Genomic DNA, 16,892 nt, shown 5'->3' with positions numbered 1-16,892 from the left:
AATCCCGATACCATGTTACTTGTAACGCGGGCCTTATTACAAAGAGATGATTGTAACTTATTATTGACAGGTGGAAATATAAAATCCCTCGTAAATTTGCGCTTATGCGCGGGACTGAAAATAAAAAGAAGAAGGTCGGGTACAAGTCGAGAATTGGTCGGTACGTTTGGATAATTTCCCTAAAGCATCGAGCTGCCTTTGTCTGAATGAAAAATACTCTCTTTATGACTACAGTATGTTAACCATGTTAAGAGCCTGGAGTTTTGCCTTGTAAATTACATTTAGGGATCGGCTGATATAAGTAACATTCATATTTTGATCTTAGGAGGTGCTTCAGATAACGTTTAACGTCCGGGCGATCTTCCACTACGATCCGTTTCACTTTGTGCTTTCCTATTATAGTTGTGTTAATATTTCCTGTAGACGTTCAGAAATAGTCTTACTGAAAGTGGACTTATTTATAGCATGGAGATCAGCCCAACGAAAACGTACTGTCAGTTTTCAACTTCATAAAATTTAGTCTCTAGATGAGAGATTTCGTTTTTTGCAATTGAATGAAGGAAGAAAATAATTCGAACAGTAGAAGAAAAATATCGAAAGTTAAAAACAGCTAAAGGAAAACAAAGTACCTTGATTTAGTTACACATGGGGTAAAACATCGAGATTCTTGGCATCTAAGTTCATTTGAGCATTAGAGTTAAAGCACAATGTCTCATATTACATCGTCCTTACTCTATTATTCCATATATTTATACCAACATTGAACTGGCTGAATAAATCTAGTTGAACTAGGAATTAACGTGATGCAATCAAATATCATGCTGCATCAACATATTAATAATTTTCTCGTCCCAAATAGGATTAAGGAAGCGATACATTTACATCCGGCTGTTTTATTGATGTAAACTTTCATAACTTAACGTATAATAAGTCTAATATTCACCGATTGAACAGAGTGAGCATACCAGAAGTCCTAGTTAGCGTGTATCTTATGCTAAACAGCTTCTTCATGGATGGTTTGAAGCGATTTTTTTCAACATTCCTTGTCATGAAATATTTCAAGCATCGTCGATCACGGCCAATATTGTAGTACTTAATGGTGTCTAAGAATAAGCGCGGTTAACTGAAAGCTCAGTCTTGACCAATAGATGGATAATATACCTAATTCGTAAGTTCAGTGTTATTTTACCGGTAAATTATTCAAGTACTTTTTAAGTTGTGTGAACCGGTAGATAACAACCGGTTTTAATAAGGGAAGAATTAACAATGCTATTTTTATCACAAACTAATAATAAACACGGGAATCATGTTTAAAGCTGATAAACATGAATAGTGATTAAATCAATTCATTTTGGTTTGTGAATCTGATGTTAAAAGTGACGGGTTTACCCGAGAAGCGATGGAATTTGCAGAAAAAGGTGTCCCCCAAAAAAGTGTGTTGTTTTTGAAACCGCTTGCGGAGGATTAAGCGAATTTTTGGCAAATATAAATAGGCTGATTCAAAATTTAAAAAAAATGCGTTTCTTATAAGCGGTTACCTCAACTTTCCTCCGGATATTTTAAAAATAAATTATAAGATGTAATCATGGAGGAGGCTGAAAATCTTCATCAGATTTCACATGATTTCTCCCAAAGAGCCGTTTTGTAATCACCCTAAAAGTCATTGCGTTAAGAAATCTGCTTGATGAATGTTTCCAACTGTTTCATTCGTATCCCATGGCGGGCTTTCAGTTTAAACACCACATATTTAACGGAAAATTGCTGCCTTTGATATGCTCACTTAAAATTGCATTTCTAACAGTAATAGGCAAGTTAGTTAATTAACAGTGAAAGTTAAAATGCATTCGTCTTTTAGTTGCTTGTAAAAAAGATTTAATGGAGTTTGAAACTTAATGATAGACCGCAACTAATCGAACTTCTTGTAACTCGTGTAAATGAAAATTGGTTTTGCTTTATTGGCAACTAACTTTAGAAATGTCTCACATTTTATTTTAGAGGACATTTTTAGTGACTAATTTCAACTCGTTTTAACAACACTTAAAATCTACAGCTGCTCCTTTAGATCTAGTCAAAGCCACTGCTGGATATCAATTTCTTGAAATAAATTTCACACATATTCAGCCCACGGGTAACAAACCCTTGACAATTTGAAAAAGTTGTTGGCATAAAGAAGCCAAAGACCCTGAAGAAGTTCTCACCGTTTTAGCATGAGCTTCGATGTGAATCATGAGCAGCCATTCATTCACACCTTCTCCTCTGAAAACTGAAAAGATCTTTAACACAAGGCAGTGTTTTAGTGCCCGTATAAAACGATCTGTGTCTGATCTGAACAAATTCACTTACGCTCCCAAACAGGAGGAATTTTCAGTTAGCAGTCGGAAATGACGCGGCATAACAAATGGTTGCCATAAGGAAACCACCATGCTTAAGGTACCACACTGTGGTAGTGGTTATTATTTATATTTGAAAGTATGTGACAAAGATTTATGTTTTGATGTTTGGCGCGGAAAGTATATAAAACTATTTAAAAGACATATTTTACCGCGAACCCAATGTAACACGGTATTACGGCACTTGACAAAACGTTAAAGCCATCACCGAGCTGAAGAAATATGGCGGCGATAAATTTCGCGGGGCACAATGAGGATGGTGGGCAGACGTGGCTGTTTGGTGCTTCACAGCTCGACGTAAATACTTAATTCGATGATAGTTATTAAGACCCCTTGGAAGCTCGTCATTAAGAATCAGCAGGTTTCCAGGGGCGTGCAATATGAACCCAATGTTCTGTCAGAAGTATCGCTATTTATTGCCGCGTTGCCGATAATATAACGAGGGACGTTTTAATGATTTGTGACCCGTAATCAAGGTGTTAGAGACCGTATTTTATCTCTCGTGGTCCCTACATGGTCCGTATGACATTTGCCAATTCTCCCCTTCTAACAGGATCTTAATACTACCAGCTTGGGTATATCTCAATTTTATTTTTACTCTCTTTGATGCGGTTACTGTTTGGGAACGCGACCTTTTTTCTCAATCCTTATCTTTGCGAATATAATTTTCATTACTATTCTCGAAGAGTTATTTGGTAAATTCTTGGTTTCCTCCGTATAAGATCTATCGCGGTCCTGAGACCGTGTATGTACCTATGTATCCTTTCTGTATGTCTGTATTCTTTCTATGTTGTCAGTCTAGTAAGTTTACTTCTGAAGTTAAACTGGTTTGCTTTCACTCACTTTTTGTCTTTTTAGTAGATTTTGTGTGTGGATAAGAAAATGTTTTCTAGAGACTTACTCTTTGCGATTGCTTATCTTTGATAATAGTTATTCGATTCTTCTATGGAGTTTTCCGCCTCAATCAGGACGAATTTATTTGCAAAAGTTGCGACTTATAACTAAATAAATAACCACTAAAACTTTCACATTTTAGTTGATCCAACGAAATGTATTAAATTGTAAGTTTGATACTGTTTCTATAGATTGGTGGCCAAAGAACCAAATGGTTTACTGGTAAAAAACCGGAAATTTATCTCTTGAAGCATTGAAAATATCAAGGACAGAAATAAATAAAATATTTGGAATTTGTGATATAAGTTTAACACCGATGTGGACATTTAGCAGCATCAAACTACTAGAAATCATAAATTCGATAGAGGAGGCAAAAATCGGTTGCAAGAGCTCCACCGCTTAACATGGCAATTAATGATATCAGTGAACGAAATGAATAATCAATCAAAAGTCCAAGATCTAAGAATTATAATGCAAGTTTCTCCTTGCTTAGACAACATACAAAAAAATGTACTTACCAAAATAAGTATGCATAATAACGATTCACAGGAAGAAACAGTGGAGTATCAATAAATTCAATATATAAATCATTCTCTCTATTAATTCATAATTATTGGACGGCTGGAAGAAGACAAACAAACCAAAAATTAGCCCGTAACAGTTGATAGAGGAATGGAAATGTCCGGAAACAGTAATTAGCATAGATCAAATCCTAAATTCTACAGAAACAGTTCGCCAACTTAAAAGTTAGGTCGAAACCAAAGATACTGAAGGAATTTTCAGAAACATTGGGCATACAGGCATAGGGCAGTGGAGCGATAGTTGTAGAAAATTGCATAACTCAGCCAGATAAACTTAAACAGGCACTGGAAAATAGAACTAATATAAAATTAAAGAAACCTCAAAATACTGACCCAATGTTTATCATTACAGGAATAACAAGGTTTTCAGATGAGGAATTTATCTCTGAGTTTATTAGTTTGAATAAGAAAATTGAACTGTCTTGGAAAGTAACACTATACGCACTTGAGAGAGCTTGCTGTTGGGTGGACGAGGTGTATGGTCTTTCGTTTTATAACATACGCAGGATGATTCAATTTATAATCGTTATAAGGCAAGAGGCGATAGTACTTGCAAATATTAAAACGCTACCAGATCTTAGGCGCATACTGCAATTAAAATAAGAAATACTGTTAATGGCACACAGTACATTTAATGCGTTATTAAAATTACGAAACTTGAACATTGAGGTCTAATTAAATGCCTATTTAGTTATAACCACATTGCCATCCTTACCATTATTTTAATGCTCGTACGTTGTTGCCTATTGATTAATGTTGATTTTTATTCTAACTTATTTAATTTATTATTTTTATGGCACTATCTACGTTCAAAGTTGGAGGTTTATTATATGATCTCAAAAACGAGCAGTGAAACAAATCCATTTTCTAACATCTATATGTTAGCATCTACTTTTCTATATGTTTTAGTGAGTTCGATCAATTCCTTCCTTTTGCCGCTACAAACCACCCGGTACGTTTTCTGTTGTTTTTTGTAATCCATTTTTCATTAGTTTATTTATTGGTTCAGACAATCACCTTTCGTTTATTGTGAGCTGCAATAATTCTTCCATCTTTTCATTACCTAAATTGTATTTGGTGCTAATAATTTTATATTTAATTCAATTGTGCATATTGGTATCTTCGTTATTAGAATCTGTTTAATCCACATAATTTCGCAGCAGTTTCATTTGCTTCCGTAAAAGATAAACAATCTTGTGTCTTCAGTTCCTTTTTAGCTTCTTCATTTCAGCTGCTCCGCGAATATTTTTGAATCTTCCTCACATTGTTGTACTATCAGGTGTAAAGTTGAAAAATCGGTTTTAATTCGCGATTTTCTAATGGTAATAATCTTTCGATTCGTTCTCGTATCCTTGACTTTGAACCTTCGTCCTTCTCATCATTCTTCTCATTTTCGTCAAACTTCACGGCCTCATGTATTGATGTTTCAGTAGTTCACCTCACATCGATATTTCAAACCCTAAAGCATCACTTTTTACATTTTTCCGATTTTTTTGGAATAAACACATGTCAAATGTAGAATTCGTTGATCGTCATTATAAAGATGTAACTGCATGGCATTTTTATTTCCCCATCTTCGGGTTATTGCCACATCTTTTCTAAATCTAAATGGCACAAGCACTTATCCAGTCATGAGAAATTCGCATGTTACCGGTGACAAAAGCGCCAAGTTGTAAACAGCCATTCGATTTGATAAATTACAAATTTCTTCACCGGATAAGAGCCATTTTCGGTTCACTTTTTACGACGCTCACTCTACGAAAAATATAGCACGCGAATCGTTTCGAAATAAATCATATTTATCCGCTGTTAATTTTCAAAGAGATAAATATTCGGCGTTAAGTGCAGACCTCCGGATCTCAATTTTAAAGCCTTTAAAAACAGAACGAAGAACAAAACAAATGGCGATTAATCTTCGTCAGCAGCTAATGTGTCTTTCCAAATAGTTTTTACATTGGCCCTATTAAGGTAATAGGACGGTCATTTTAAAACAGATGAGATTTTTCGGGTTTAGTTTTGCTTGCGTTTAATAACGCGGATTAATCATCCGGGGTTGGTTTACGCGCCCCCAAGGGGGCTATTTCAAAGCGGTGCGGGACTCGCAAAATCGAGAATTATTACTGTTTGCTTTAGTCGTTTTGTTTTGAGAACTGCGTTTGCTATTGCAAACGCTGGAGATACGGTCAACTTCATAACCACCAGTTTTTTTTTATTCAGTAGGCTGGCACCGACAACTGTTGGCTCTCTTTTCGCTCCAACAGATCCATCCTAAAATGGATGTTGTAAAAGTGCAGCAGATTTACCTGCAATGTTTGTTTATGCTCTATAAAATGAAAGTCATTTCGCAACAGTTAGTTCCGTTAGTTTCAGCTCAATTCGACTTTTAACAATTCACGTTTTATCAATTTTCTGGCGTAATTCTTGTATGTAGCTGCACCTGCTTATTGGCACGTGAAAATTGAACAAGTGCCCGAAAGAAAAAGCTAAACTAATCCTGCTAAGTGATCTTAAACAGTAAGACCCCATTGTTAAAATAATGATCACAACAGTTGTGTGACTAAAAGTTTTCCCGAGATAATTAAGCTTAAAACGCTGGACCATCTGGCTTGGCTAAACAATTCACGTTGATGCAGTTACTATTTCTGAGTTATTAAACTCTTCGCTAAATTAAACTTAATCCCCTATAACTGACAAATCCAGTTAGCTAAAAAGCCATGTCCAGCAGCTAAAAGGGAACAAATTATTAACACTTTCTCTAATCGTTTTTGTTCGATACGGCGATACAGCTTTGCCGCTCGAAAAACTACCCCCAAAAACACGCCCTCTTCCAGAACCCGGAGCCCCGAGAGTGATTTCCGTTCTGACTTGAAGTCATTTTTTGCATTTGCCTGGACGCGCTCAATTTCTCTTCGGATGCAGCGCAGAAAAGCGTATGAAAAACTTTCATGTTTACAGGGTCATTTGGCGAAATACATTTCGTTCACTGTAGTTTGTCGATTTGTCAACGTACAATGAAAAATTATGTTACATGCTTGCAGACAAGCGTCGCTTTATTCGATGATGTTGATTAAATGTTGCAGCAAATGGATCACTGTATTATTTTTGAAAGACAAAATATCCCACGGGTTCATTTCTATTAAAACTTGAATAGAAAAATGTTTTTTTGTTTTAATTTAATCCAAACCAATGTTTGGTTTCTGATGCCATTATATTTTTCGGTAAGAATTTGGTTGAGTATTGGTTTCATTTGTGTTATATTTTAATAGATTTTCCTGCAATTTGAAACAAATTCGTAATCGTTGCTTATGATTGGGTAATGCCTTTTATACTATTTTAACGATCAGTTGTTGAGCTTCGGTACCTTTTAAGCTCTCCGAAGGATCAGTTTGCATCTAAGAAACACCGTGAACTCCGAGCGTTTCTCATGTAGGAAAGTAGGAGAAAGGATGCATGTAAACACCACAAACAAGATTCACTATCACAAAAATGCATGCACTTTTTGTGATTGAAAAAGTCCGACAAAATACTTCAAGAAATGCCCCTTCAACGATTCTTGAATGCTGATATTGTAAGGAGCACTAGAAAAACAGCAATTTTTTAATTAAAAACCTGCAAAAATACGATTGCTCCCTATCCACCCATCAGTTTATATTCTCATCAAATTATCAGCTTCAAAGGACGATTCCAACTATTGAATGCATATGCCACTTTCCATTCCTTTGAATCAAATCAACATCCTACTGACTTATTGATTTTAAACGTTTCTTCGGTTCCAATTCTTGGGTTGGCCTCTTCAGGCTTACTTTCTTTTAGTTCTAGCACTGTTCCGGATGGCTAATTGTTGTTTTTTTTGCGTTTTTACTTTGCTTATTAGGATTTTTTTGACTGTGTATTTTTTTCAGGCCATCGGTAAGGGCTGGCCGGACCCGTTGAACGCAAAGCGGCCACCGCTTGGTGGCACTGCAGATTCTGCCCCACTGCAGGATCCCAATATGGGGCTCTGGCCTCCAGGTTTTAGCTGTACCAACGTCCTCAGGTAAGATTTTTTTTTTCGTTAGTATTCTTTCAGACGCAGAATATAACGATTCATCAAATTCCAAAAGTGGCGGTCTCGAATTAACTCGGTGTTGGTTTAGTGTAAATCTTCATAGAGTTATTTGCTGTTGGTTGTTGTAAGTACTGTAAACTCACTTAAAATTGTCGATATTTTATGCCTTCAATAATAAGGTTATTGAAAATGTAACTTTACTCTGGGACGCTTTAAAATAAAAAGGAAGATCAGATTTTATTTTCTTGCAAGTTATTTTGTTAGTTTGGGTCAGTTTAATTTCAACGCTTCAATAAAATTGCCAGAGGAAAGAGGCAAACAATTTCAAAATATCCGTTTTAACAACTATTGACTTACCAGTTTATGTCTCTGATCTAGTCTGACTGGCATTTATATGGCTTCGGAAAACATGTTTCCTAGAACAAATATTAATTATTATTGTATAATAATTAATTAAATAAAATGCATATAATTAGTTCGTGAAACGTCAATCAATATCTAATAAATCAATTAATGCCAGTTAGTGTTTGTTTAAAGCTGAACAAATGAATATGTATCGGGATAATTTTCTCAATTATCTTCATGTAATATGGGCTAGCAGTCCGATTATTTCAGTTTGTTTTGTCATTTTCAGTGTAGACCGATGCGTAATCCCATCGTTCAGTCGTTTTCAAAAAATTATCGAAACGTCCGAGTACATTTCATGATCAAATTGTGTGTCCAAATTGGATAAATTAACTGATCGATTAGGTGCTGTTTTATTGTCTCTGTCTCTGTTCGGATTAATTGAATATGAATGAAAAATTAGGCATGTCGTTAATGGTGTTTACTGGTGCAGCTTAACACGGATGTACATTCTATGAATATGCAAGCAATTTTTTAAATGTCTAATTCTTTATTAATTTTAATATATTTTTTTTCAGGACGGTGGTTGTTATTCTCTTCAGTCTTCAAGCATTCGTGCTGGCGACAGCAGCACCTTCTAGTGCCCATTTCTACACGATACATTGGAACTCGTCCAATCCAATCTTTAGGATCGACAACACAGATAATATAATAGATGTAAATAGGGATAATTTAAAATTCGAATACGATCAGGTACGTAAAACTATTATATTTCTTATTTTTAATAGCAAATGCCATTTTACTTAAGCACTCACGTTAGATCAGTTGTCTGTTGTCCGTCAGTTAAAATTTATCTAATTGGATTCTGCAATTTATCACTCACTCACTGGCTAAGTGAAAAAAATCACAAACTTCCATTTATAGCCTTGATATATTATTCATCACATTATACATATCCGGAACTGTGACAGCTGCGCCAAAACTCGAAAATGTCCTGAATAAATTACAAAGAGAGTGTTCGTCCTCGCGACCCGAGACAACTTAATTTATTCATATCTATCCCTTTCTACTTTTATATTAAAATTGACACTTGATGGCTCGGAAAAGAGGAAGGAAGCGGGTTGTTCATAATGTATGTGGACTCCGGTTGGCGGACACAAGTTGGCAGCAACGATACCTAATCATTTTAATACATTATACATATTTATCGCCGCCACCAACGATGAAAACGATTCGCTTTACAATAGGATATAATTTTGTTGTTAATCTTTCCTTTCCGTCGTCGATTTCTTTGCCAACACATCCACCACTGGCTTCTTCGGATGGTTAATTCAATTGTTCTTAGAATTTATTTGCTATTTAGGTCTTTTTTGAACTGTTCATGGAAGGATAGGCAGGCAAATTGTAGAATGATCGATTTATTACTGATGTTTACTTGAATTGTGTTGCATCGAAGATATAGAACATTTCTGTATAATTATGCTTAGACATAATTAGGACAAGAACAAATGCGAAGGAAATTACTTGCTAGATATATTTTTTTAGGTTCTACTTTTTCCTACTGATTAAGTTATCGTTGTTAAATTTTTGGAAAAGAAAAAATAATTTTTAGTACTTGCCCAATGTATTCTTGCTCGTCAAGATAGATTACTTTACCTTTCTATTCTCGTGGAGACGAAGATGACAAAAAAATTTACCCTGTCTTAAACAGACTGACTGTCTTTTCAAGAAACTTAATTCAAATGAGAAATTTTACATTTGCATCAAATTTTCACCATTAAATTCAACAAAGCGTTCTGCTGGATGCAATCACTGTTACTTAACCACGCCTTATAAGAAAATCGGTATTTCTCTTATTTTTGTATCAGCTGACTACATTGAAGAAAACATTTTTGGTCAATCTGTTTCTGAGAAATGAGCAAAAGAATCGAAAAACATGAAATTTTGGCCTAATGTTGAAGCTCCCCAATATGCATAAAAAGTATCAGTTCGGTAGGTATCCGTTTATTTCTACACTTTCATGAATCAATAGTCGGAAAATTCATTTACTTTACTTTCGCATAAATTTGTCTTAATAATATAAAACGGTCCTTGTATTTAAGAGTGTTTCTAACCAATTCATTAAGAAAATGTTATGTTAAGAATTTGTTATTCAAAGAATCGCCGCGCTTTGTTCGTTTTTTTGCCACCAAAATTTTGCCAATGTTTGTTGAAAACATTAATTCCTAATAGCGCTACAAAGTGCCAGACTGTTGGTCGGTAAACCAGGAACAGAAGATTTATCGGACAAGAGTTTATAATAACCATTGTGTGCATGATTCTAACAGTATGCAATTCACGATAAATCGTAGAATAATGTAGCTGGTCGACTAGAATAATAATAGAATAGCCGAATAAGTGACACTGATGTCTTTGTGTGTGGGCCACAGGTATTGTCGTCATTTAATTAATGTATCGTACGCGCTACGCATTATTTACATTAAAAGCCGATTAATAAAACTTTTATATTTGTATCTCGAGGCCCTGATATGAAATTTGATACTGCTCAGATGATTTATCGACGCGGATGAAGTTATTGATATTGCTGACGTGTAAACATGGATAGAATATTCAAATCAAATGTATTAAGTGATAGAGTCGAAGAATTTTAGATGAAAACGTTAGACCTGATTTAACGATATTATAATTAATGGTTTCGGAATTGATCCCGAGGAATGTCCCTATTCAATAATATTAATGGTCGTTTTGATGGGAGAACGAGTACATTTTGCCAAGAATACAGTACCATTAGAAATCATTTGAAAAGTCGCGGAATACAAGTTACCAGAAAGTTTTATGGAAATTTGTAATGATAATTAAAGCTAGAAGACGCATATTGCAATTAAATCACAACAGTTCAAACGGCTAAAAAAATTCTCAATCTTTTGAGTTTTTCACTTCCTTTCATCTCTCAATCCCATCTTTCCTTGCTTTGCTCAACATGTAGTAGGTGTTTTTAATACTTTGCACCCATTTTTTTTGAGTCTCACCCAATTAGATAGTAGTAATCCATTTTTCTCATAATTACATGCATAGCTACACCCATTTTTCCACACCGAACCTACAATAATAAGTCGGTCGAAAGTTGTACCTTGTAAAAAATGATTGATTGCCGTTGTTTTTTCCCAATTTTTTTCGTGGGTACCGCCGTCAAAACATAATTAATGGTGGCAATCCGGATTGCTGCTATTTCCACAGATTAGATTATTCGTTTGAATTTTATTAGTGATTGTTTGGGACTGGGGTTTTTTCAATCAATTTGGGCGACCTACATGAATAAAGCAACGATATTCAATCATTGTTGACCGGGCGATTTTTGTGCCGATTTTATTCAGGTTAGTGTGCACTATTAAAGGTCGCATATTTCTCGTTAAAGAATTTACTCTAATGGTTAATTACCTACGTGGTGATAAATGAGTTACCTATATGAGAACAGTGTCAGTCGGGTTAGGTAGAGCAGATATTAATGTCAAATATAAAATAAATTACATTGGATGATAGGTCAAGTAATTAACGAATCTGACCTGTAGAAAAGTAACATAATATTTACTTAAAGTAATGAGATAAATAACATCGACATTTTTACATCATCAGCAGATCAGAAATGATTTCGTTAATATTTCACGTTGAAAGCTTCTTGATACGATTCCTGCTGGTTTTCTGCTCAAATCGGACAAAATTTTCGATAATTCCCATGAAAACAGCTAAGATTATCATTTGTCCCTTGAGCAGATCAACTACTGATATCCTTTACGTTTAAATCAGAAAATGTTTTATCAATATTGCGAGAAAATTTGATGAGTTCAGTTCTTCAACATCAACTTTAATTTTGCATAAGCAAGATTGATATATTATCTACCGGGTACGCTTTAACAACTAAGTCAATTATATATTTGCAATCAAGGGATTTGTGAATTTAATGTAATAATGTTTTTTTGTTTTTACTTTCAGGTGAACCTGATTTGCCCCGTGTATACCCCTGGAACACGGGACGACGAAATGGAAAAATACATCATATACAACGTGTCGAAAGACGAATATGAAACGTGTAGGATAACGAATCCCAACCCCAGAATTATTGCGGTTTGCGATAAACCCTACAAGCTTATGTATTTCACAATAACATTCAGGCCGTTTACGCCTCAACCCGGTGGATTGGAGTTCTTACCAGGTAAGGCTGAGCTACTCACTACCACTAAAAATTTAATCTGTCCAGAATTTTACTTCTATTTCCAACTCTCTATTTCGTCATTTCCATACAAGGTATAAAAGCAACTATTAAAATCGAAATGACTGAAACGTGTTTAGCTTTTCAGCTTACCTGATGAACTGAGCTTTTGTACTTTTAGAATAAGTAGTAGCTCACAAAGCATCTTGACAATATGTCTATTGTTTTATCAGCGAAGCTTATTAAAATCTACATTCTCTTGAGAAAGGACATGTATTCGCCTAATCATACTTAAAGAGAAAGGCGAAAGTAATTGTTCAAACCAACCAATTTGACTGAAATATGAAATATTTATCAATAATACTAAATTCATAATTGCTCATTGAAAATGCATTCTTTGCCAGAAATAATTCTGTTTTTTCAAACTCGGATTCAATGCTTTACTCTACTGAAAATAGTTGAAAAAAAAAACAGATGACTGAAATGCGTCCATACAAGAACCCTGATTATACTTAGTTGATTTGAGCCCACTACAATCCATATTTTCCTGCAATAAATAAGATCAGACTCTTGTCTGATCTTATTTATTCTTGAATTATTTCTTATTTCTTATTGAATTATGTCTATTATTTTTTATTAATTATTTATTTATTTGATCTATTATATTTAGTCTTGAATCGTGATACTTGCAACTAATTAGACAAATCCATCACTTAAGCCGAACAACCGTTTAATATTTGAGAGTTTAACGAATCTATTGCCACCATGAAGCACTAATTTCCTACTTCGCTATACAATTGAGTTGTTATGTTGCATATATGTGAAAAACATTAATGGTGACACAAAACTAGGAAAAAATAGATCCGTTTTCCTGCCTAATTGCGTGTACTAATCTGCAGCCATGCCTAATCCAATTTGTCCAACTAATTTGAATAGAGGCAAAGAACACGGAAAAAACTTTTGTTGTGATGGAGTAAGAACATTTTTTTCGATACATGCGAGAATTTGGTGCAGGCTTTATGGCACTTTTTTATGTTCTTTAGGCACGGCTACTTTCCGCCAGTAAATAGCCTTAGCCAAATGACTTCAGAGAAAGAACATTCAACTTCCCGTTAACAAACCTCGACCGATGACCTCACACTATATCCGACATGTTAAACCACGCCTTATAATAATAGGTTTCATATAATTCGCTTTTTATTTTTAATCTCTTATTTAATGGGTTTTGATTAGTATTATTTCTGGCTTTATGTCGTTTTATTGCTATTGGATTTATACTTTCGAAATCACTATTAAGCTAAAGCTTTTAAGTTATAGTAAATTCCTCTGCAGCAATAAAATTACATTAATTAAAATAGACTCACTTTCAAGTTTTGTATTTGCCTAGCACCATACAGATTTAATACTATTTTTTAAATTCTCAACAATAAAAGACCGAAAACTTTTTTTGAATTTACGCCACGAGCGGTTTTCCGCTCAATCACGTTGGGAGCAAAATGTGTTGGTTTTTCACCATTTAAATCAGATGTCTGTTTAACAGTACTACGCCTGTATGTATGCCTAATTTCGAAGGTGTTTGGAATTAAACCAACTTTTTTTATTGCGGTATTGTAATACGAGTAACTCGAGGACAAGCCATTGAATAATACAAAAGCAGCAAATCGCATTTTTTTGTTGGCTAGTTTTAGTCTTGAAATAAATTTCAAGTAGAATTTCAAAGATTCTGTACTAAGCAAGTGAAAACTTCCTTTGTACAATTTTTTTTTTTTTTCATTAATTGTATGAGTGGCTTTTGCTTATTAAAATAGTTTAAATGAGAAAATGTTCTGCAATGAAATACCCGTTATATTAATTAAAAATTGTTTTTAAATTCTATTTTGGTGAAACAGCAAGCAGCAAAAATATTTTTTTCTGCGCTAGTTTTTATCTTTACATCTTAAAACAAGTTAAAAACTTCTTTTTAGTTAATTGTGAATGTTCTCTGTGAAGATTCTTTGTTCTATTGCGTGAATTGTTTTCGCTTATTAAAAGACTTTAAAGGGAAAATGTTCCATACTGAAATATGCACTGTATTAATTTGAAATCGCTTAAAAATCCCTTTTTTGGTAGAATAACAATTATTGCATGCAACATAAAGATCGCAACTGAGCAAACTAAATATGTATTTGCTTTAACTCATTCACTTCAAATTTCTTTCCTTTGAGTCTCTATTATATGAACCGGCATACTGAAATTTCCCAATAATTGTTCCGTTAAACCCTATAGAAAATTGCCAGTCATCACATGCAATGCCTTCTTCATTCCAAATTAAATCAATCCGCCACAAAGATACCACTACATATTTTTGGTGGAAAAATTTGTAAAGCCAACTTTTAATCTACCTGGTAAAGTAAAGAATGCTGTCCAGGCTGCCGGTTTTGAAAGGCTTTTAAGGGTCCATTTGATAAATGGGTTTATTGGCTCGATGCAATATTTTCTTGAATAACTATCATATCTTTTTGTGTCTAAGTCGAAAGTGGGCTTATTCAAAAAAGGTGTTTTGAAATTGCCATTTAAAATCCAATCATTCAAGTTATATGTATATGCATAATAGGTGCGAAAGGTTTCAAGAAATGTCGTGTTGGACATAATAAAAAAACATATTTTTTTGTCGAAGTTAACCTGAAGCTTTAATGTATAATTGAAGCTTCTCTGAACTTTCGTGATCATGATCTCTCGATCTAAGTTGTACCTGCAGCCTCGCGTAAACTTTTTGACTGCTATTAAATTGTTATATGGATTTTAAAATCAAATTCCTAAAGCTCAGTATACAATAATTTTACGTTGTCCTAGTCCTGAATAACTACCGATATTTTTTTCGTTTACTCTTACGTTCTAATTCTACAGAAAAGGTAGGAAGTAAAAGTAAACTTTCGGGAAAGTAGCAATTCCATATTACGCAGTCTAACGATTAACAGGTTCTATGAAATAACTGTTGTTACTGTTCGTTGTTTTTCTCACCGTTTTAATTGTGCTAAATAGTATTTTTTGAGAAATATAAAAAGAAAAAAAAAATCTAAATTAATGTTTTTTCCTGAATTAATTTGCTTTTGTTTTTCTTAGAATTAAGACTTGAACAATTGTATTTTCTTATTAATCTTCTGCATCTATCTTAGATTTTATTACTTATTACTACGACTTTTGTACAAATTGGAGCAATACATCAAGTTTTCTTTCAGGAACTTTTACCTCACACGCGTTATACTCCACAGTAAAAATGGATTTTAGCCTTTAATTTTAAGTGATTTCAATAATTAAATTTGTCGTTTCAATTTGGACACTGCAATATTTCGAATGTATTAATTTCATGAAACTGATGTTCAGCTTGAGTTTCGAACTTCGGCAAATTGTTAAATTAACTTTCCCAATACTTTTGCTCTGGAACCGATAACAACATCCTATTTGCGAAATCCAATTCTTAGCTTTTCTAGCTGATTTCACGCGTTGTTTATGTCAATTTGCTTATCTATACAATTTTATTTAGCCGGACAAATGCGTGTTTTAGAACTTCAATATTAAATTGAGATCTAAAAAGCCTGTTGTGTCGTGATTAAAGTTTTCCAATCTGCAATACGTAAATACGTAACATTTAAATATTTACCTGTTACGGATGAAAACAGTTCTAAAGCTAATAAAATTATAAAAAACGAAAAATCTGGGAATACATTTAAATAAAAAATAAGGGTCTATGTTAAATAACGTCCTTTGTGCACACGTAATCCCACAGAACGGCATTAGAATATAAGAATATAATAAATATTAAAATATAAGAATATAATTGCAATAATAAAACATAAAAGCCATCGGTTTCCTTTAAAGTTGAAACATAAATATTCGATGGGCGCCCTTTCAAAGAGTGGCAAACGTTATTACAACTTTACTATAATAACAAAAATCGATAGTCAGCCAGACTATACCGATTCCTTTGATGAATAATTTAAGGTTTTTACTTAGCGACAGAATGGTTGGAGGCGCACTAAGAAGATTTAAATGTATATTTTCCTTTAGCAGTGATGATTGAGTCCAATTTGTTCAAAGTTTAATTTTAAATCGGCCCTTTTCATTCTGCACCCTCATCGTCTTTGAGACCAGACATAGTAATCAAAGCTGGAGTGAAGCCTCTCATATTATTTAGACATTTTCTTTAACATCACCGTTTAGATACGAAAATAGCAAATGTATTTATTTATCAGATTTGACTTAAGGCATTTAAGTATATGCCATACAGATGCCGAAGCGCTGCTGTTGGTTTTAACAGAATAGGTTCCATCAAATTTTAAATGTAAATTTCTGACCTTTTCACGCACGGGTTTTCATATTTGGAGCGTAGTATTATAGCAAAGGGATAAAGGATTTGTGTCATACAATAAAATAGTATGGAATCGATT

General features: G+C 34.0%; 1 protein-coding gene across 2 annotated transcripts in view; it reads left to right on the top strand.

The window, feature by feature from the left end:
• LOC109536848 (ephrin-B2a) overlaps nucleotides 1-16,892 on the top strand; it is a 75,351-nt gene that overhangs the window by 43,025 nt on the left and 15,434 nt on the right. For both annotated transcript variants that reach the window (XM_019903264.2, XM_019903263.2), the window contains 3 exons: nucleotides 7,768-7,901; nucleotides 8,837-9,011; nucleotides 12,249-12,468. In XM_019903264.2, the coding sequence (XP_019758823.1) occupies nucleotides 7,768-7,901; nucleotides 8,837-9,011; nucleotides 12,249-12,468 (529 nt within the window). The remainder of the gene's footprint in view (nucleotides 1-7,767; nucleotides 7,902-8,836; nucleotides 9,012-12,248; nucleotides 12,469-16,892) is intronic.

This window comes from Dendroctonus ponderosae, unplaced genomic scaffold, assembly GCF_020466585.1.
Source record: "Dendroctonus ponderosae isolate FM_Combo_2020 unplaced genomic scaffold, Dpon_F_20191213v2 Dpon_F_20191213_6, whole genome shotgun sequence".
NCBI classification, from domain to species: Eukaryota; Metazoa; Arthropoda; class Insecta; order Coleoptera; family Curculionidae; genus Dendroctonus; species Dendroctonus ponderosae.
The sequence above is the reverse complement of the archived record's forward strand: the minus strand, read 5'-3'. Positions and strand labels throughout refer to the sequence as shown.